The sequence below is a fragment of the Rutidosis leptorrhynchoides genome, chromosome 3 (genome assembly GCF_046630445.1).
Source record: "Rutidosis leptorrhynchoides isolate AG116_Rl617_1_P2 chromosome 3, CSIRO_AGI_Rlap_v1, whole genome shotgun sequence".
Classification (NCBI taxonomy): Eukaryota; Viridiplantae; Streptophyta; class Magnoliopsida; order Asterales; family Asteraceae; genus Rutidosis; species Rutidosis leptorrhynchoides.
Genome location: NC_092335.1, coordinates 352250441 through 352274733, shown reverse-complemented (window position 1 = coordinate 352274733; position 24293 = coordinate 352250441). Strand labels below are relative to the sequence as shown.

The following is a 24293-nucleotide window of genomic DNA, read 5'->3' as shown; positions in this document are numbered from 1 at the left end:
CAATTTAATGGCTCATTTGAAGCTCATGAGTTGTCCATGCAGAAATACTTGAAGCTAGTGAAGGAAGCTGCGGAAAAATTTGAATTTTTCGAACTAGCACAAGTATCAAGAAGTCAAAATAAAAAGGCGGACGCGTTGAGTAAGCTTGCTGCATTGACTTTTTCGCATTTCCAAAAGCAAGTCTGGGTGGAAGAACTTCCTAATAAGTCCATCGATGGTAGTCTGATTGTTGCGGCTATAGAAGAAGTTCAACCAAATTGGATGGATCCTATAGTACATCATTTGCACAACAATGCATTACCAGAAGGCAAGAAAGAAGCTCGATTAGTTCGAGAAAGATCCCCTATGTATGTGATTGAAAATGATATGTTATATCTCAAATCATATTTGGGACCATTAATGCGGTGCATAGGACCCGCAGAGGCTGCAACGATTATTGAGGATGTGCATAGTGGATCTTGTGCTCTTCATTCAGGCTACAAAACTATTGCGATGAAAATAATGCGAATGGATTACTTTTGGCCTACCCTGTATCATGATATTGCGCAAATAGTTAAAAGGTGTAAAATTTGTCAAAGGCAAGCGCCCCAGAATAGAAAGCCGAGGCACGACATGATCCCAATTAACTCACCATGGTCGTTCTACAAATGGGCCATTGATATTATGGGACCATTCCCTCCAGGAGTAGGGAATGTGAAATTTCTAATTGTGGTAATTGACTATTTTACTAAGTGGGTAGAAGCTATAGCTTTGCGCACAATAACTGGAGTGCAAGTGCGAAACTTCGTGTGGGAATATATTGTTTGCAGATTTGGCATCCCACGAGAACTTGTAAGTGATAATGGGCACAGATTGTGTAGGACCTGTTTCTAAGCTGGTGTGCGGAATTGAATATAATCCAAAAATTTACATCAGTTGCGCATCCGCAAGCTAATGGGCTATGCGAAGTAACTAACCGCGATATTGTCAGCGGAATTTGAAAGCATTCGAATGAAAAGTGAAATGGATGGGTTGATGAATTATCAAATGTATTATGGGATCATCGCACAACTTTCAAGAAAAGTACAGGCAAAAACACCTTTTAACCTTGTGTATGGTTCAGAGGCAATGATTACCGCGGAAGTCTTTGTCCCAACGCATAGAGTTGCTAACTTTGATGAAAGTGCGAATGAAGACATCATTTGTGAAAACTTAAATTTCGTTAAGGAACGCAGGCTTATGGCCGCATTAAGAGAGGCAAACAATAAGCAACAAATTGCCAAGTATTACAACAAGAAGGTGCGCGCGTTAGCCTTCGATGTCGGCGAGTGGGTCTTGCAAAATAATGAAGCAAGTCGTGCTGAAAAACTTGAAAAATTGGGACCTAATTGGGAGGGACCATACCAAATAGTGGAAATCAATGTGGCAGGCTCTTATAAACACCAAGATATTGAAGGGCGCCACATACCTAACGCGTGGCATGCTACTTTGTTGAAAAGATACTACATGTAATGAAAAGAAATATGCAGAATTGTTGCAAAATCACAATGTAAAAATTAGTGCTCATATGTAGTAGAATTATGTTTGTAATACTGCGAGAAATGAATAAAGTTCAATTTTATCTCAAAAATAACAATGGTATATTTGTGCTTAACTTGTTAACTTGAAAACATTGCATAAATAACAAGCTCGCAATGTGTAAGTGATGGTAAAGCCCACTTATTGTTTCATTTAAATAATTGAAAAGTGTATGCGAAAAGATTGATACTTATAATTTTCCCAAAGTATTTGACTAAGCAATACTTGGATGCATCGCGTAAAACATATAATTTCCTAAGGATCGTTTCGGCGGACTTAGAAGATTCATATGTAGTGACCCAAACTTTTCCATGTTTATATATATTAAATGAAATTGTTATTTGCATGATTAAGTATTTCCAACATTTTAAGCAATCAAACTTGTTAAGACATGATTAATTGAAATAGGTTTCATATAGACAATTGACCACCCAAGTTAACCGGTGATTCACGAACGTTAAAACTTTTAAAAACTATATGATGTCATATATATGGATATATATATATATAGTTAACATGATATTATGATAAGTAAAAATATCATTAAGTATATTAACAATGAACTACATATGTAAAAACAAGACTACTAACTTAATGATTTCGAAACGAGGCATATATGTAACGATTATCGTTGTAACGACATTTAATTGTATATATATATATATATATATATATATATATATATATATATATCATATTAAGATATATTAATACATCATAATATCATGATAATGTAATAATTTAACATCTCTTTAGATATAATAAACAATGGGTTAACAACATCTAACATGATCGTTAACCTAAAGGTTTCAAAACAACACTTACATGTAACGACTAACGATGACTTAACGACTCAGTTAAAATGTATATATATGTAGTGTTTTAATATGTATTCATACACTTTTTAAAGACTTCAAGACACTTATCAAAGTACTTCTACTTAACAAAAATGCTTACAATTACATCCTCATTCATTTTCATCAACAATTCTACTCGTATGCACCCGTATTCGTACTCGTACAATACCTAGCTTCTAAATGTATTTACTATTGGTATATACACTCCAATGATCAGCTCTTAGCAGCCCATGTGAGTCACCTAACCATGTGGGAACCATCATTTAACATCTAGCATGAAATATCTCACAAAATTACAAACTAATGGAGCCTATATTGATGCTCCATATTCACGTGAAAGAGAGGAGTCACAAACACATTCATTTTTCAATTTTCTTGAATCAAATTACTCTCTATCAAGTGTTCTTCATTTTTTCTAAGTGTTCTTCATCATCTTCAACAAAATCTAGCTCAATCTAGTTCATAAATCCATACATAAACCAAGTTATAAAACAACTACTCAAGAACACACCAACAACACTTCCAAGTTTGCTAGCTTACTTCCAATCTTGCAAATCCACTTTGAGTGATCATCCAACCTCAAGAAATCTTTCTTATTTATAGTAAGATATCTTTCTAATACAAGGTAATACTCATATTCAAACTCTGATTCAATTTCTATAACTTTAACAATCTTATTTTGAGTGGAAATCTTACTTGAACTTGTTTTCGTGTCATGATTTTGCTTCAAGAACTTTCAAGCCATCCAAGGATCCTTTGAAGCTAGATCTATATTTCTCATTTCCAGTAGGTTTATCCACAAAACCTGAGGTAGTAATGATGTTCATAACATCATTCGATTCATATATATAAAACTACCTTATTTGAAGGTTTAAACTTGTAATCACTAGAACATAGTTTAGTTAATTCTAAACTTGTTCGCAAAAAAGGTTAATCCTTCTAACTTGAATTTTAAAATCAACTAGACACTTGTTCTATATCTATATGATATGCTAACTTAATGATTTAAAACCGAAAAACACCGTAAAACCGGATAAACGCCGTCGTAGTAACACCGCGGGCTGTTTTGGGTAATTAAAAACTATGATAAACTTTGATTTAAAAGTTGTTCTTCTGGGAAAATGATTTTTCTTATGAACATGAAACTATATCCTAAAATTATGGTTAAACTCAAAGTGGAGGTATGTTTTCCAAAATGGTCATCTAGACGTCGTTCTTTCGACTGAAATGACTACCTTTATAAAAATGACTTGTAACCTATATTTCCGAGTTTAAACTTATACATTTTCTGTATATATATTCATAAAATTAAGTTCAATATGAAACCATAGCAACTTGAACCACTCAAAACGGATTTAAAACGAAAAAGTTATGGGTAAAACAAGATTGGATATTTTTGCTTGTTGTAGCTACGTGAAAATTGGTAACAAATTTATATTAATCATATCCTAGCTAACTTATATTGTATTATACATATATTCTAATATATTATATAATATTGGGATACCATAGACACGTATGCAAATATTTTGACATATCATATCGACCCATGTATATATGTTATTTGGAACAACCATAGACACTCTATATGCAGTAATGTTGGAGTTAGCTATACAGAGTTGAGGTTGATTCTAAAAATATATATACTTTGAGGTGTGATCTAGACTGAGACGTGTATACACTGGGTCTTGGATTGATTCAAGATAATATATATCGATTTATTTCTGTACATCTAACTGTGGACAACTAGGTGTAGGTTACTAACGAGGACAGCTGACTTAATAAACATAAAACAGTAAAACATATTAAAAATGTTGTAAATATATTTTGAACATACTTTGATATATATGTATATATTTGTTATAGGTTCGTGAATCGACCAGTGGCCAAGTCTTACTTCCCGACTAAGTAAAAATATGTGAAAGTGAGTTATAGTCCCACTTTTAAAATCTAGTATTTTGATATGAGAATACATGCAATTTTATAAATGTTTTACGAAATAGACACAAGTAAATGAAACTACATTATATGGGTGAATGATCGAAGCCGAATATGCCCCTTTTGCTTGGTAACCTAAGAATTAGTAAACCGATCTACTAATTGACACGAATCCTAAAGATAGATCTATTGGGCCTAACGAACCCATCCAAAGTACCGGATGCTTTAGTACTTCGAGTTGTTTTATCATGTCTGAAGGATTTCCCGGAATGATAGGGGATATTCTTATATGCATCTTGTTAATGTCGGCTACCAGGTGTTCACCATATGAATGATTTTTATCTCTATGAATGGGATGTATATTGAAATATGAAATCTTGTGGTCTATTATTATGATTTGATAATATATAGATTAAACCTATAACTCACCAACATTTTTGTTGACGTTTTAAGCATGTTTATTCTCAGGTGATTATTAAGAGCTTTCGCTGTTGCATACTAAAATAAGGACAAGATTTGGAGTCCATGCTTGTATGATATTGTGTAAAAACTGCATTCAAGAAACTTATTTTTGATGTAATATATTCTTATTGTAAACCATTATGTAATGGTCGTGTGTAAACGGTATATTTTAGATTATCATTATTTGATAATCTACTTAATGCTTTTAAACCTTTATCGATAAAATAAAGGTTATGATTATTTTAAAAATGAATGCAGTCTTTGAAAAACGTCTCATATAGAGGTCAAAACCTCGAGACGAAATCAATTAATATGGAACGTTTATAATCAATATGAACGGGACATTTCAGTTGGTATCCGAGCGTTGGTCTTAGAGAACCAGAAATTTGCATTAGTGTGTCTTATCGTGTTTGTTAGGATACATTAGTGAGTTTGGACTTCGACCGTGTTTTCTTTAAAAACGATTGCTTAACACTTTTGTTGGAAACTATATATTATTAACATGTAAATATTATGTGATATATTAACCTCTTAATGTGTTTGATATTGTGTGATAGATGTCTACCACTAGTACAAATCCCATTGACTCACCTAATAATAATGAAGAGTCGAATATAATTTAGGAAGATTCACAAATTCCCGAATAGGAACCGGAAGAAGAGGAACTGGAAGAAGAGGAACCGGAAGAAGAGGAATCAGAAGAGGAGGAACCGGAAGAAGAAGAGGTTCCGGAGGAAGAAATTTTGATACCTACAGTAAATCGATTAAATAAAAGAAAATCATCAACCAACGGACCAAAGTTAAAAATGGTCAATGGTGTTTCCGCCGAGGAAGCAAAATATTGGGAAGATTACCAATTTTCCGATGAATCGGATCCCGATGAGGATTCCGATGATGTTATAGAAATTACCTCGACCCAATTTAATATGGTAAACGAAAATAATAAGGGAAAAGGTATAAAAATAGAGAAACCTGATTCCAACCCCGATGAACTTTTTATGTATCGGCAACGTCCGTATTTCCTAAATTGTAACAACAACCCGGGAACCTCTAAACCACCAGGTTTTTCTAAACCATTGTGGAAACTGACGGCTCGTATTAGAGGAACATCATATATCCCTAGAAAATTAGGAAAACGAACCAAGTCCGAAGAAGAAGAAACCAGTGATTCAGATTAGAGGGTTGTAATCATGTTGTGTATTATAGGTATTATAGTGTGCTTGTACTTTTATGTTCTATGTAAAAATTGCTTGTATTATTTGTTAATTATCTTTTACGAATCTAATCCTTGTCTATTTTACAGTATAAAAACACAAAATGGACGTTAAGGATATACAACCAAAAATTTTAGAAGACCTACCAGGAGATATGATTGATGAAATCTTGTCTAGAGTCGGGCAGAATTCATCAGCACAATTAGTTACGGCAAAATTAGTTTGTCAAACGTTTGAAAGACATTACAGGCATGCCTTAGTATATAAAAGGCTTTCCTTTGAAAGATGGGGGTATATCACATTGGGGAGACTTTAAGTTACGCCAAGTTTTCTTTAAGGCATTTAGTGCGGGAAACCCAGATGCAATTTTACGCTACGGGTTACGAACCTATTTTGACTCAACATATCCCAACATAGGACTCCGTTCTTTAGAAAGAGCTTCTAACATGCAACATAAAGAAGCATGTTATGCTTACGGGTTAATTATGTTCCCTTCTCATCAAATGGAGAAAAATAACGTTGGGTTGAAACTTTTAAATAAAATATTTTCACAAGTGACGGACTCAGTAGTTGGGGTAAGAAACAATGTTTTTAGATTGCTACGAGGCTGTTGGGCATTACGAAACCCTCGTCCTTTTGACGACATAACAACATGCTGCCTAGCTAATGGTCATAACGGTTACTTTCCACAAGATCAAGGATGGAAAGTCATCTTAGTAAAACCAGAATGCATGACCTGTTTCTGGACTTATGAATTACGTGTCTTTATTTCTTTTGCTGAACAACTTGCGTATTAACTAGAATTGCCTTTATAGCTGCCGAGTAGCAAAGTTATTATGTGCTATATTTCATCCTATATGTATAATAGCGGTTTTGTAAGTTTGTAATATTTTGTATAAAGTTTGAATGTGAAATATTATTGTAATAAGTTTTTCATATAGAAGCGTAGTAGTTGAGTTGTATAGTAGCTAGTAAGTATGAACTTAACGGGTAGGTACTACCCGAATTAAAACTATAAAATGCTAATATGAAGAAAAAGCTTTTATAAATAAGTTCATATAATGCTACGAGATACTATTGACTACTCTTAAATTCTATATGATTAACTCAATTCTTTTGGCTATTTTTGAAGAAAATGGCACCAGCGACTCGTCAGAATTTGAACATGAGCGAGGAAGACTTCCGTGTTTTCCTTGTAGCAAACATAGCCGCGGTACAGGCTGCGATGCAAAATAACAATAACTCTGGATCTAGCAGTTGAACTAATTCCACAAGAAATCGTGTAGGATGCTCCTACAAAGAATTCACTGCCTACAAACCTTTGGAGTTTGATGGAACTGAAAGACCAATTGGATTGAAACAGTAGACCAAGAAAGTCGAATCGGTGTTTGCCATAAGTAAGTGTACTGAAGAGGACAAAGTTAAGTACGCTACGCATACCTTCACAGGTACTGCGTTAACGTGGTGGAACACCTATCTTGAACAGGTAGGACAAAATGCTGCTTACACACAACCGTGGTCGGCATTCAAGCAATTGATGAACGAGCAGTACCGTCCTAGAAACAAAGTCAATAAGCTCAAGGCAAAACTTAGAGAGTTACGAACACAAGGGTTCGACATTACCACATATGAACGACGATTCACAGAGTTGTACCTATTGTGTCCGGGAGCATTCGAAGATGAAGAAGAGAAGATCGACGCGTTTGTAAAAGGGTTACCAGTAAGGATTCAAGAAGATGTGAGTTCACACGAGCCCGCTTCTATACAGAAGGCAAGTCGAATGGCTCATAAACTCATAAATCAGATTGAGGGAAGAATTAAAGAGCAGGTGGCTGAAGAAGCCAACACGAAACAACTCAAGAGGAAGTGGGAGGAAAACGGTGCCAAGAGTCACCAGAACAACAACAACAACAACAATTACAACCACAATCACAACAGCTATCCCAACAACCGCAACAACAATCTCAACAATAACCGCAATCCTAATAATAACTACAACAAACATCCCAACAACCACAACAATTACAACAACCGTTTCAACAACAACAATAATCCCTACAACAACCTCAATAACAACAACGGTAACAAAAACCAAAACAGCCATGTCATAGGTGTGAAGAAAATCACCAGGGGTTTTGCATGACATTTTGCAACAGGTGTAAAAGAAATGGTCATAGCGCGACAAAGTGTGAGGTCTACGGACCAAAGTTTAACAGAACTAAGGGAACAAATAGTGTCGGAACCAGTAATGCCGGAACGAATAGTGTCGGAGCAAGTAATACCAACGCTGTTTGTTTTAAATGTGGAAAACCGGGCCACATTATTAGAAATTGCCCGAATCAGGGGAATACTAATGGGCTGGGCCGTGGAAGAATTTTCAATATTAATGCGGCAGAAGCACAGCAAGACCCGAAGCTTGTTACGGGTACGTTTCTTATTGACGATAAATCTGCTTATGTTTTATTTGATTCGGGTGCGGATAGAAGCTATATGAGTAGAGATTTTTATGCTAAGTTAAGTTTCCCATTGACGCCTTTGGATAGTAAATTTTTACTCGAATTAGCAAACAGTAAATTAATTTCAGCAGATAATATATGTCGGGATAGAGAAATTAAACTGGGGGATGAAACGTTTAAAATTGATTTAATACCAGTCGAGTTAGGGAGTTTTGATGTAATAATTGGCATGGACTGGTTGAAAAAGGTGAGAGCAAAGGCTGTTTGTTACAAAAATGTGATTCGCATTATGCGTGAAAAAGGAACACCTTTAATGGTGTACGGAGAAAAGAACAACGCGAAATTAAATCTTATTAGTAGTTTGAAGGCGCAAAAACTAATAAGAAAAGGTTGTTACGTCATTCTAGCACACATCGAGAAAGTTAAACCTAAAGAAAAGAACATCAGTGATGTTCCCGTCGCAAAAGAATTTCCCAATATATTTCCGAAAGAATTACCAGGATTACCCCTACATCGATCCATTGAATTTCAAATAGACCTTGTACCAGGAGCTGCACCAATAGCTCGTGCTCCATACAGACTCGCACCCAGCGAAATGAAAGAATTACAAAGTCAATTACAGGAACTTTTAGAGCGTGGTTTCATTCGACCAAGTACATTACCATGGGGAGCTCCTGTTCTGTTTGTCAAGAAGAAAGATGGTACATTCAGGTTGTGTATCGACTACCGAGAGTTGAAAAAACTTACCATCAAGAACCGTTACCCATTACCGAGAATCGACGATTTATTTGATCAACTACAAGGCTCGTCGGTTTAGAAGATTGATTTACATTCTGGGTATCACCAAATGCGGGTGAAGGAGGATGACATTCCGAAGACTGCTTTTAGGACGCGTTACGGTCATTACGAGTTTATGGTTATGCCGTTTGGATTGACTAACGCACCAGCTGTGTCCATAGACCTCATGAACCGAGTGTGTGCGCCATATCTTGACAAGTTTGTCATTATTTTCATCGATGACATACTTATTTACTCGAAGAATGATCAAGAGCACGAAGAACATTTGAGAAAAGTGCTAGAGTTGCTAAGAAAAGAAAAACTGTACGATAAGTTTTCAAAGTGTGCATTTTGGTTAGAAGAAGTTCAATTCCTCAGTCACATAGTGAACAAAGAAGGTATTCAGGTGGATCCAGCAAAGATTGAAACCGTTGAAAAGTGGGAAACTCCGAAAACTCCGAAACACATACACCAATTTTTAGGGCTAGCTGGTTATTACAGGAGATTCATCCAAGATTTTTCAAAATAGCAAAACCCTTGACTGCATTAACGCATAAAGGGAAGAAATTTGAATGGGAGGATGAACAAGAGTAAGCGTTTCAATTGTTGAAGAAAAACTTAACTACGGCACCTATACTGTCATTACCTGAAGGGAATGATGATTTTGTGATATATTGTGATGCCTCAAAGCAAGGTCTCGGTTGTGTATTAATGCAACGAATGAAAGTAATTGCTTATGCGTCTAGACAATTGAAGATTCACGAGCAGAATTATACGACGCATGATTTGGAATTAGGCGCAGTTGTTTTTGCATTAAAGACTTAGAGGAACTACTTATATGGGGTCAAAAGTATTATATATACCGAGCACAAAAGTCTTCAACACATATTTAATCAGAAACAACTGAACATGAGGCAGCGTAGGTGGATTGAATTATTGAATGATTACAACTTTGAGATTCATTACCACCCGGGGAAGGCAAATGTGGTAGCCGACGCCTTGAGCAGAAAGGACAGAGAACCCATTCGTGTAAAAGCTATGAATATAATGATTCACACTAACCTTAGAACTCAAATAAAGGAGGCGCAACAAGGAGTTTTAAAATAGGGAAACTTAAGGGATGAAATACCCAAAGGATCGGAGACGCATCGTAATATTCGGGAAGACGGAACCCGGTATAGGGCTGAAAGAATTTAGGTACCAAAATTTGGAGATATGAGAGAAATGGTACTTAGAGAAGCTCATAAAACCATATACTCAATACATCCTGGAACGGGAAACATGTACAAGGATCTTAAGAAACATTTTTGGTGGCCGGGTATGAAAGCCGATGTTGCTAAATACGGAGGAGAATGTTTGACGTGTTCTAAGGTCAAAGCTGAGCATCAGAAACCATCAGGTCTACTTCAACAACCCAAAATCCCGGAATGGAAATGGGAAAACATTACCATAGATTTCATCACTAAATTGTCAAGGACTGCAAGTGATTTTGATACTATTTGGGTAATAGTTGATCGTCTCACCAAATCAGCACACTTCCTGCCAATAAGAGAAGATGAAAAGATGGAGAAGTTAGCACGACTGTATTTGAAGGAAGTCGTCTCCAAACATGGAATACCAATCTCTATTATCTCTGATAGGGATGGCAGATTCATTTCAAGATTCTGGCAGACATTACAGCAGGCATTAGGAACTCGTCTAGACATGAGTACTGCTTATCACCCACAAACTGATGGGCAGAGCGAAAGGACGATATAAACGCTTGAAGACATGCTACGAGCATGTGTTATTGATTTCGAAAACAGTTGGGATCGACACCTTTTGTTAGCAGAATTTTCCTACAACAACAGCTACCATTCAAGCATTGAGATGGCGCCGTTTGAAGCACTTTATGGTAGAAAGTGCAGGTCTCCGATTTGTTAGAGTGAAGTAGAGGATAGATAGATTACGGGTCCGGAGATAATACAAGAAACTACCGAGAAGATCATCCAAATTCAACAACGATTGAAAACCACCCAAAGTCGACAAAAGTGCTACGCTGACATTAAAAGAAAAGATATAGAATTTGAAATTGGAGAGATGGTCATGCTTAAAGTTGCACCTTGGAAAGGCGTTGTTCGATTTGGTAAATGGGGGAAATTAAATCCAAGGTATATTGGACCATTCAAGATTATTGATCGTGACGGACCAGTTGCTTACCGACTTGAACTACCTCAACAACTCGCGGCTGTACATAACACTTTCCACGTCTCAAATTTAAAGAAATTTTTTGCTAAAGAGGATCTCACTATTCCGTTAGACGAAATCCAAATCAACGAAAAACTTCAATTAATCAAAGAACCCGTCGAAATAATGGATCGTGAGGTTAAAAGACTTAAGCAAAACAAGATACCAATTGTTAAGGTTCGAAGGAATGCTCGTAGAGGACCCAAGTTCACCTGGGAACGAGAAGATCAGATGAAGAATAAATACCCGCACTTATTGCCAGAAGATACATCAACACCTCCAACTGCTTAAAATTTCCGGACGAAATTTATTTAACGGGTAGGTACTGTAGTGACCCGAACTTTTTCATGTTTATATATATTAAATGAAATTGATATTTACATGATTAAGTGTTTCTAACATGTTAAGCAATCAAACTTGTTAAGACGTGATTAATTGAAATAGGTTTCATATAGACAATTGACCACCCAAGTTGACCGGTGATTCACGAACGTTAAAACTTTTAAAAACTATATGATGTCATATATATGGATATATATATATATATATATATATATATATATATATATATATATATATATATATATATATATATATATATATATATATATATATATATATATATATATAGTTAACATGATATTATGATAAGTAAAAATATCATTAAGTATATTAACAATGAACTACATATGTAAAAACAAGACTACTAACTTAATGATTTCGAAACGAGGCATATATGTAACGATTATCGTTGTAACGACATTTAATTGTATATATATCATATTAAGATATATTAATACATCATAATATCATGATAATGTAATAATTTAACATCACTTTAGATATAATAAATAATGGGTTAACAACATTTAACATGATCGTTAACCTAAAGGTTTCAAAACAACATTTACGTGTAACGACTAACGATGACTTAACGACTTAGTTAAAATGTATATATATGTAGTGTTTTAATATGTATTCATACACTTTTGAAAGACTTCAATACACTTATCAAAGTACTTCTACTTAACAAAAATGCTTACAATTACATCCTCATTCATTTTCATCAACAATTCTACTCGTATGCACCCGTATTCGTACTCGTACAATACCTAGCTTCTAAATATATTTACTATTGATATATACACTCCAATGATCAGCTCTTAGCAGCCCATGTGAGTCACCTAACCATGTGAGAACCATCATTTAACATCTAGCATAAATTTCTCACAAAATTACAAACTAATGGAGCCTATATTGATGCTCCATATTCACGTGAAAGAGAGGAGTCACAAACACATTCATTTTTCAATTTTCTTGAATCAAATTACTCTCTCTCAATTGTTCTTCATTTGTTCTAAGTGTTCTTCATCATCTTCAGCAAAATCTAGCTCAATCTAGTTCATAAATCTATACATAAACCAAGTTATAAAACAACTAGTCAAGAACACACCAACAACACTTCCAAGTTTATTAGCTTACTTCCAATCTTGCATATCCACTTTGAGTGATCATCCAACCTCAAGAAATCTTTCTTATTTACAGTAAGATATCTTTCTAATACAAGGTAATACTCATATTCAAACTCTGATTCAATTTCTATAACTTTAACAATCTTATTTTGAGTGGAAATCTTACTTGAACTTGTTTTCGTGTCATGATTTTGCTTCAAGAACTTTCAAGCCATCCAAGGATCCTTTGAAGCTAGATATATCTTTCTCATTTCCAGTAGGTTTATCCACAAAACCTGAGGTAGTAATGATGTTCATAACATCATTCGATTCATATATATAAAACTACCTTATTCGAAGGTTTAAACTTGTAATCACTAGAACATAGTTTAGTTAATTCTAAACTTGTTCGCAAATAAAAGTTAATCCTTCTAACTTGACTTTTAAAATCAACTAGACACATGTTCTATATCTATATTATATGCTACCTTAATGATTTAAAACCGGAAAACACGAAAAACACCGTAAAACTGGATAAACGCCGTCGTAGTAACACCGCGGGCTGTTTTGGGTTAGTTAATTAAAAACTATGACAAACTTTGATTTAAAAGTTGTTCTTCTGGGAAAATGATTTTTCTTATGAACATGAAACTATATCCTAAAATCATGGTTAAACTCAAAGTGGAGGTATGTTTTCCAAAATGGTCATCTAGACGTCGTTCTTTCGACTGAAATGACTACCTTTACAAAAATAACTTGTAACCTGTATTTCTGACTATAAACTTATATTTTTTCTATATAGATTCATAAACTTAAGGTCAATATTAACCCATAGCAACTTGAACCACTCAAAACGGATTTAAAACAAAAAAGTTATGGGTAAAACAAGATTGGATATTTTTGCTTGTTGTAGCTACGTGAAAATTGGTAACAAATCTATATTAATCATATCCTAGCTAACTTATATTGTATTATACATGTATTCTAATATATTATGTAATCTTGGGATACCATAGACACGTATGCAAATGTTTTGACATATCATATCAACCCATGTATATATGTTATTTGGAACAACCATAGACACTCTATATGCAGTAATGTTGGAGTTAGCTATACAGGGTTGAAGTTAATTCTAAAAATATATATACTTTGAGTTGTGATCTAGCCTAAGACGTGTATACACTGGGTCGTGAATTGATTCAAGATAATATATATATCGATTTATTTATGTACATCTAACTATGGACAACTAGTTGTAGGTTACTAGCTAGGACAGCTGACTTAATAAACTTAAAACAGTAAAACATATTAAAAATGTTGTAAATATATTTTGAACACACTTTGATATATATGTACATATTTGTTATAGATTCGCGAATCGACCAGTGGCCATGTCTTACTTCCTGACGAAGTAAAAATCTGTGAATGTGAGTTATAGTCCCACTTTTAAAATCTAATATTTTGGGATGAGAATACATGCAGTTTTATAAATGTTTTACGAAATAGACACAAGTAAATGAAACTACATTATATGGGTGAATGATCGAAGCAGAGTATGCCCCCTTTTGCTTGGTAACCTAAGAATTAGTAAACCGATCTACTAATTGACGCGAATCCTAAAGATAGATCTATTGGGCCTAACGAACCCCCTCCAAAGTACCGGATGCTTTAGTACTTCGAGTTGTTTTATCATGTTCAAAGGATTTCCCGGAATGATAGGGGATATTCGTATATGCATCTTGTTAATGTCGATTACCAGGTGTTCACCATATGAATGATTTTTATCTCTATGAATGGAATGTATATTGAAATATGAAATCTTGTGGTCTATTATTATGATTTGATAATATATCGGGTAAACCTATAACTCACCAACATTTTTGTTGACGTTTTAAGCATGTTTATTCTCAGGTGATTATTAAGAGCTTCCGCTGTTGCATACTAAAATAAGGACAAGATTTGGAGTCCATGCTTGTATGATATTGTGTAAAAACTGCATTCAAGAAACTTATTTTTGATGCAATATATTCTTATTGTAAACCATTATGTAATGGTCGTGTGTAAACGGTATATTTTAGATTATCATTATTTGATAATCTACGTAATGCTTTTTAAACCTTTATCAATAAAATAAAGGTTATGATTATTTTAAAAATGAATACAGTCTTTGAAAAATGTCTCATATAGAGGTCAAAACCTCGCGACGAAATCAATTAATATGGAACGTTTATAATCAATATGAACGGGACATTTCATCATAATGTGCATAAGCACGTACATACAGGTTGTTTCGCAAAAAGTAATTGTATGTTATGTGCACAATAATGAACAATGAAAATTGCAAAGAACAATGCTAGTAATTATGGATATTATTCTTAAAGCGCTATATAAATAAAAACAATTGCAATTGATAAAGAGAAAATTTTATTAAAATGCCGCCAAAGTAACTGTGAGAATACATAAAATATGATGATTGCGCTTATTGATGTGCTTGCGTTATGAAATTCTATTCTTAATTGTCTAAGTCTAATTTAATGATGTCTTCGACGGAAGCATTTTTATCTTGGCTTATGGCGTTCAGTTTTGGAATAGGAATTTCATTGATTCCTTCTTTTGCCAATGTGAGCATTTCCTCTGCTTCGTCAAGAGGACAAATAAGTTTTTCAATGTATTCCGGCATCGGTTCCGGTAATACAGTAACTTTACTGATATCTCCTAAAAACTTGACCCGCTCAAGCTGTTGTAACGATGTAACATATGTTTCAAATCGCTGAGAAACAGGGCGTGAATCCATAATTTTTTGCCCAAGCACAGGCAGGTGATCGCGAAGTTTGGCGAAATTAGTTTTCGCATTAGATTTTGCTGCTATGGCTGCATTCAGGTCAGCTTGAGATTGAACAAGTTTGTTTTTCATGGCATCATGTGCCACTTGAAGATTGTCCTTTTCAATGGATTTTTTGGACAAATCTTTTTTCAAATCCTCCGCGGACTGTTTAGCTGTTTGCAGCTCTGCAGTGATGGAAGATAATTGTTTTTCTTTGACGAGAAGTTCGGATTGGGCAGTTGCAAGTTTGGATTGGTCCTTCTTTAAAAAATAAGAAATTTTTCTTGACGCGACATTGCATTAAACGTAGATGCAAATGTCATGAAAAAATTCTGCGTAAAACAGTTAAACGCATCACCATATGAGAGCTTGCTGAACTCATGGCGTAGATCATGCAGAAGAGCTAACTTTATATGCTGCCTTTGATCTAGAGCAGCTTCTGGGGATATGCACAGATAGCCTTGAAGGTCATCTACTTCTATAGATTTTAAGGTGCTGGGCGGAGTGTGCCAGAGGTCTTCGTATTTGGAGAGATCAAACGTTGGAGGTGAACTTAATTGCGTTGACGGCGGAGGAGTAATGGTTGTTTCCACTGAAAGTAAATAACAAACAGATACGTTAGCATAAGTGTACTATAGGTATTGCTCAATGCGATAATAACACAATACAAATGTACAAAATTACCAGTCTCGGGTTCATTGGGAGTAACTGAGCTGGCTCGAGTGATCCTTTTTCCAAAAGAATCAATGAGAGGAGTCGTAGCTTTGTGTTTTCTTGGAGTTTCAGTTACTGCACTGCAGGAGATTTAAGTGCAGATTTTGATGATTGTGATTCTGGACTTTTTAGTCTCTCAACAAGAAACTGTTTTGTGTCATCTTTCTTCTCAATTTCTGATACCTTCATCGTGATGATTAATGCAAGTGTGAACTACTTGTGAAAAGCGTAAAATGATAAAAGGAAGAAAGTGTTGAGGACTAATGCGAATGTGAAAGCAAAATGAATGTGATAAAGTAAGTTTGATGAAATGGTGATCGAAACCTAAATATACGGTGTAGATTAAAGTCCTAAACAGCTCCATACAATGGTTATAAACACAATAATAATTAATCAACAGATACAAAAAGAGCCGTTAAACACGCATATAGCCGTTGCATTCCGCAAGGTATAATGCAATTGCGCGTAAAGATGTACGTAACCTTTTGAAAGTGACAGTTAAACTGCAATTTTTTATTTTCTAAAGTTTATTGTTACATTTTCTTCAAAAATGTAACACAATAAACTGGGGGGACTTGATCATATACATATATATGTATATGTATATTTGTGGTGCGAAAAGCTACTTAAAGACAGAAGACAAAAGACATTTAACCGCGGTAAATATAAATGTATGCGGTGAGACTACGCGGAATATTAAAGAGTGCGTAGGCTTCTAGCAGTACTTTTGCGGAATGCCTAAGTGCGCGCACATCTTACTTCCGCGTAGGTCTCGAACCTATAAATATGGAGCTTGACCTCTCATTTAAGGTTGTTGATTCTGGAAGGATTGCCCTAGCCATATTGATCTCTCTTGTGAATTCGCCCGAGACTTGATCTTTGTTGGCTAAGGTAATTTACGAAGACCGGGACATGGTTGTTGATCGTTTTGCACTTAACAAAATATGACAATAAGGTCCTAAAATCCAAATCGACATCTATTGTACCCCTTCATTGCACTCGATCCTTGATTAGCCTTCATTGGATAATCTAGGATCGATCATCGGCATCCGGGAAGGGCTGGTATACGTTTGAAAAGAAGTGTAACTTCACTTCAAAGAAGTCTCCAACCCTTCATGACTAAAGGGATATGTATATAAACGTTCACCAGGACGCGCTAGGCGAAGGGTATGCCCACTTAGCTCTGTGGCGTTTCACTCGTCCCTCTGATTTATCAAAGACGCCGGATTTAACTCCAAAGGAGCGTGATCAGTTTAACTACTGTAAGGACGCCGAACTCTGTGACGACCCGGAGATTTCCAACCAAATTTAAACTTAATCTTTATTTGATTTCGACATGATAAGCAAAGTCTATTATCTTGATTCTCAAAAATTTTGAATGCTTTCAAACATTTATTAAACCCTTGACTATTCTTGACGATTCACGAACCATAAATTGTAACATAAACTACAAGCTAAAAAAAATATTAATTGTTAAGACAAATATTATTATTACAACTTTCACTAATATCAATATTAATAAATATTAAATATTAAAATTTTTAATAAATTCAATGTTATGATTATCAAAATAAATATTTAAAATATAAATGTTACTATAAGAATGATTAAAATTATTATTTATTTGTAATTTAAATATTATTAGCTAATGTGATTAATACATGTAGCATTTATTGATTATTAGTAATATTATTATTATTACTTCTATTATTATTATTATTATTATTATTATTATTATTATTATTATTGGTACAAATAAATATTTAATGATAATATTTGTATGATAAATAAATTATGTTTCCTTATAAAATTAATATACCTATATATATATATATATATATATATATATATGTATATATATATATATATATATATATATATATATATATATATATATATATATATATATATATATATATATATAGTCGATATATATAGATATACAAATACAAATATATATATAAATACAAATATATATATATATATATATATATATATATATATATATATATATATATATAGATATATATATATATATATATATATAAATTTCAATTATATATTTATATATAAATATATATAAACAGATGTATAAATAGATAAATGAGATCACATATACATAAATACATATATATATATATATTTATATTTATATATATATCTGTATTTGTATATCTATATATATCGACTATATATATATATATATATATATATATATATATATATATATACATATATATATATATATATATATATATATATATATATATATATATATATATAGTCGATATATATAGATATACAAATACAGATATATATATAAATATAAATATATATATATATATAAATTTCAATTATATATTTATATATAAATATATATAAACAGATGTATAAATAGATAAATGAGATCACATATACATATATATATATATATATATATATATATATATATATATATATATACAGCTATTTCTATATATATATATATACGGTTATACACATGTATATATAGTTAGTACGTAATCTGTAGATATCCTAATCACCTTTAAATTATTTACCTGCTATCCAAATCTTGATTGTACGAATGGAATCAGAAGTTTTAACCTATTCTTATTTGTTCTTTCCCTTCTATTTCTGATTTATAAAAATTGTCGACCACAATCTTCTATACCAAACAAAATGCTGTTATGGGTCAATCTCAGGTTTATTTTTATCTATATATTTTCTATCTGCTTTACTTTATTCTTGTGCTATACCTCCTGGCTCAAATAAGATGTCGAGTGCTGTAAACTTTATATGACAGACGATTATTATTGACAGAAAACAAACGACATTTTACTTCATTATATTCAACTATCGATTTTATCTGCAAACTATACAGAAAAGAATAACACCCATTTTTTTTCTTTCTTTCTTTTTCTCTGTTTTGAACTCAAATTTCAAAAACCATGATTTTGAATTTAATTTCAAAATGTAATATTGCCATGTTGTTAAGAATACTTTATTGAAACAATCTACAAAGTTTTAGTTTTTAATTTTCAATATCGAATTCAAATTGAAGAGTCAAAATTACAAATTTAAAAGTCAACATTTATGTTCATCAGAAAATTCGAAGGTATTGTAACGTTTCTGTTGAAATTGATCATCTAAAAAGTTTCTAGAGTGTATTTACAATCTTTTTCATGTTGTAACTATAATCTAAAAAGGTCTAAATTGTTGAATCAAATGTTGAGTTCATTTTTTTCTTGTGTACCAATTTTCTGTCTGTTTTAATATCTTTATTTGGTATCTGTTAATTTAACAATCCCAATTACAAGTTGAATATATTTCAATATCATATCCTAAATCAAAACATATTATAGCTGTTAAATTGGTTTTGGGTTCATGACGATCTGATTTGGTTGGAGAAGAAGAGAATGTAGAACAGAAAATAACAGGTTAAATAAAATTCGATTGGGTATAATAACAGAAAAATAAATATGGACGGACGGTTTAGTGAGTGTGTGGTAAACGAAAGGTCTCAGGTTCGAGTCTTGCTTCAGCCATTCCTTTTAGAAAATGCTTTATGAGGTTCGTGAATTCGAGGCCAACCCTATACTTGTTCAATGTCGTTCTATGTATTTTTACTACAAAATACAGTATGGTGAGTTCATTTGCTCCCTTTTACTCTTTACATTTTTGGGACTGAGAATACATGCACTATTTTTACAACTGCTTTATTAAATGCTTTTGAAATACATTTTAAACTGTGAATACATGAAATGCTCTTATAAATGTTTGACGAGATAGACACAAGCAAAACATTCCTTGAATGAATTATGTGGACGTGATAATTGCCACCATTGAATTATGTGGACGTGATAATTGCCACAATTGATATGAATATTTTTACCCTGATTATTATTGCTTGGTAACCTAAGAATTAGGGAACATCACTAATTTTGAGTATTAGTGAACGCCTAATTGACGTGAATCCTAAAGGTAGCTACCGGGTTTAACACCCCCACCCAGAATGTTCACTAGACGGAAAGGCTAGTGGGCGTGGTGTTTAGTACTTCGAAGTTTATATAATTATTATACAGACGAGATGTTCTATTTTGGGGATATTATTATGCGCATTATATGTTAAGGTCGGTTACCAAGCCAAGCTATGAAAGCAATGAAAAGTGAATGTTATGTATCGAGAGAATGATTTTATACACAGGTTATGTGTATGTTATTTTTGTGCACGAGATATGTGTACGGTTACTAAGATTTATGAAAGATGATTTCGTACATGAGAAAGGTGTACTGTATTTAAAAGATATCGCATGTACATTACAGGTGGGTATAGGATTCGGGCCCATTTGTACCATGCAGCATTTAAATCTTGTGGTCTATCAAAATGATGAATTTTATTGTTTTATGATAAACCTATGAACTTACCAACCTTTTGGTTGACACTTGGAAGCATGTTTATTCTCAGGTATTAAAGAAATCTTCCGCTGTGCATTAGCTCATTTTAAAGACATTACTTCGAGTCGATCATCGCAATGGGACCAGATATTGGTGACTTCGTCCAGATGGATTAGGACGGGGTATGACATGTGGTATCAGAGCGGTAGTCTTAGCGAACCAGGTCTTGCATTAGTGTGTCTAACTGATAGTTGTTTAGATGCATTAGTGGGTCTAGACTTCGACCGTGTCTGCATGTCAAAAGTTTTGCTTATCATTTCATGTTGAAAATTATTTGCTTATCATCCTTAAAGTCTAGACACTTCTTACTGCCTCTATTGCATAGACAGTGTATAGATAAATTCATATCTTAGCGTATCTGCTAATCCATATCTTAGCGTACCTGTTACTGTAAAGTTTACATGTCGTATTCCGTAGATTCCTCCGTAGCTTATGGTATTTGAGTATTATATATGCATATGTAAATTATGTATTGCAGGTTACTAATCTACATCCTATAATCTATTTCTTATCAAAAATCCTTCATCTGATCGTACGAGATGAATCCCTCAACCAGTTCGAATTCCTCGGATTTCGACAGCTATTCCGATATGGAGTTTCGCCTAAGCTCCGAAAGCAGAGTCACCAGAATGAATCAGCCAATCAGCCATCCCCAATTCATCTGATGGGTTCGTAGCCTACTTAATCATTGGAGGCAAGAAGAAGGTGATCCCTTCCATCCACCATATTGTCCTCTTGGCGAAGAACCTGAAGCACTTACCGGTGAACCTGTCCATAATACCATTTTCTCGTTCATTTCCAGAGTATCTCGTCATGATTATATTCTATCCACAATTCTAAACCTTATTCATCCGCCCGTTCCTACTGAAAATCATCCCGAAATAATGGAAGAAGTCAACCAACTTCGCGCTCAAATAATCAATCTGGAAAACATGGTACAAAACCTATCAGCTTCAGCAACAGCACCGATAACACCAGTACCATCAACAACAACATCTGCATCACAAACCTCAACATCTCATTATGTACCTCGAGCATAATCATCAATCTGCAAATCGTTCTATATCATTTATCTTCGTTCGACATGACGATTATGTAATCTCTAATGTTTTAGAGGTTATGTATTATTGTTCTAACGGTAAATCAAATGATTTTAATATCATATTGACTCATTAAATCCATGATTACATCTGAAGAAAATATATATGTATATATATTTTTTTTCGTAAAGATTGTAATTAAAAATTCTTTCGTACAAACTGTTAATGGTGAAAATATTTTAACGGGTAGGTAATACCCGAGGAATATTTAGATTTCACATTAATAAGTTACATTGTACATTCTTAGAATCTGATTCAAAAGTCATTTACTATCCTACTTACATCCACAGATATACGAATCTGTTCACCACAGAATAACCATTTTCATTCAATTTCATATTTGGATTTTGACTTATCAAAATCCAACAAGTGGCATAATGAAGAAAACATTGGACAAAATAAAATTTGTTAGAAACAAACGATTTAACTATGAGAAGAATTTTGTTAAGAGTTCACGCTAACTGTTTCTAGCTAACTGTTCCTAGCTAACTTATTACATTTAATTATCGCAGTTTATATTCTCGCAATTTTATTTATCGTCATTTAAATTCTGTTATTTATTTTACGCACTTTAAATATCGGGACACGTATACCAGGTTTTGACATATCATATCGACGCATCTATATATATTATTTGGAATAACCATAGACACTCTATGTGCAGTAATGCTGGAGTTAGCTATACAGGGTTGAGGTTGATTCTACAATAATATATATACTTTGAGTTGTGATCGAGTCTGAGACATGTACACGGGTCACGATACGTATTAATTAATTCGAATATTATAAATTAAACTATATATGAATTATTGGACTGTTAACTGTGGACTACCAATATTGAACAATTAAAATGAATTAAAATATTGATTATAACATATGAAACTAAACAATTCTTCAAGTTTGCCACTTGATTTCATCTTAAACCTCATTTATATCTTGAGGATTACAATCTGCGTTCAAACCTTTCATGATTCTTGAAAATACCTCAATCGAGAGGATAAACCAACCGCACTCCATCTACAGAAGGAAAGATTTATGCATATAGTTATGCACCTTAAAAACTCTCAGAGAGTAAGTAAACGTTTAACACGTAACTGTGCTAATTCCTTTAGCGTTATTATTACCAAAAATAACTTTGCAATTCCTTTTTAAATTAGCCAATTTTGTCACAGCTCCAGCAAATCAGCATCGACCTTTCATTCGAATAAACTCTATTATAACCTTGATATATAAGTTTGCCTTTCGTCAACGTTACCAGAGAACCGCTTATATTCCACCACACTAACAGTAAACTTACCAACAACTTCGTTGATCTTTGACTTTCCGAAAAATCATTATATTTATCGAAACCCTATCATACACTCATTCGCATCTTGTAATGATAATTGCCGTACAATTACTGAGAATCAGCAATCAGTATTTTGAATCTCGCAACAATTCTACATCAACAGTTATATGTATACATATAACATTTATCTCTTAGATTTATGATCATTCAATTATGAAATTCTGAAAAGCACCAGTCTACAAATCAATACCTCAAATTCTGAAAAAGCTGAATACATCAGCAAAAACTGTACATGACCTTAACAGTCGAAGGTATAAAGATAAAGAATAAGTGTGTTGGCAAAGCTCAGAAAAGTTGGAACTGGAAAACGGATTAAGCAAACCATGAAGGAGACTCTGAACAAATCACAAGGGCTAAACTTGTACATAAAGAATCTTGATGATTCTGTATCTGATGAAATCTTTAGCGAATATCTTGCTTCTGAATCTAAACCCTTAAGGATAAATCTTCTTCATCATCCTTCGATATTAGAAATTCTAAGATATCATCAAATCTTTCATTATAAATATCCTCGATATTTCTAAAGATATTTTCATAACTATTTTTATCTAAAATCATTCACCTCTCCTTGCTATCTGCGTTTCATCATAAATGGAAACTGTTTTAGTTTCTAAATTCTGAAAAATTCGTATTTAAATTATGAATGTTTTGAAGTAGTGTTGGGAACTGATGCATGAGTTAGTATAATATAATGACACTTGATCAACGTGATTATATTACAGTAAGTCATGCTGAGTTTCTAATGGAACGTGATGATTCACAGATCATAACATCATCATGTGCCATGTTATACGACTCTTGTATTCTATTTAACCTCAAAAATATCAAGAAAATATTTTCTTGATGATTCGGTCTTTTTCGGATATTCTGGTAATTTGACAAATCAAATCGTGCTATTACCTTTCCTTTCT

The 24293-nt window shown here is 33.3% G+C and overlaps 1 protein-coding gene across 1 annotated transcript; it reads left to right on the top strand.

Moving 5' to 3' along the window:
* The first annotated feature begins 1002 nt into the window (after positions 1-1002).
* Positions 1003-1491, top strand: LOC139901205 (uncharacterized). The gene has a single exon (XM_071883935.1). The coding sequence runs from the start codon at positions 1003-1005 to the stop codon at positions 1489-1491; it is 489 nt and encodes a 162-aa protein (XP_071740036.1).
* Positions 1492-24293: the final 22802 nt, after the last annotated feature.

Bases quoted from the DNA above. Each gene is read 5' to 3' on its own strand.
- LOC139901205 (XM_071883935.1), top strand. From the start codon at position 1,003: ATGGATGGGTTGATGAATTATCAAATGTATTATGGGATCATCGCACAA.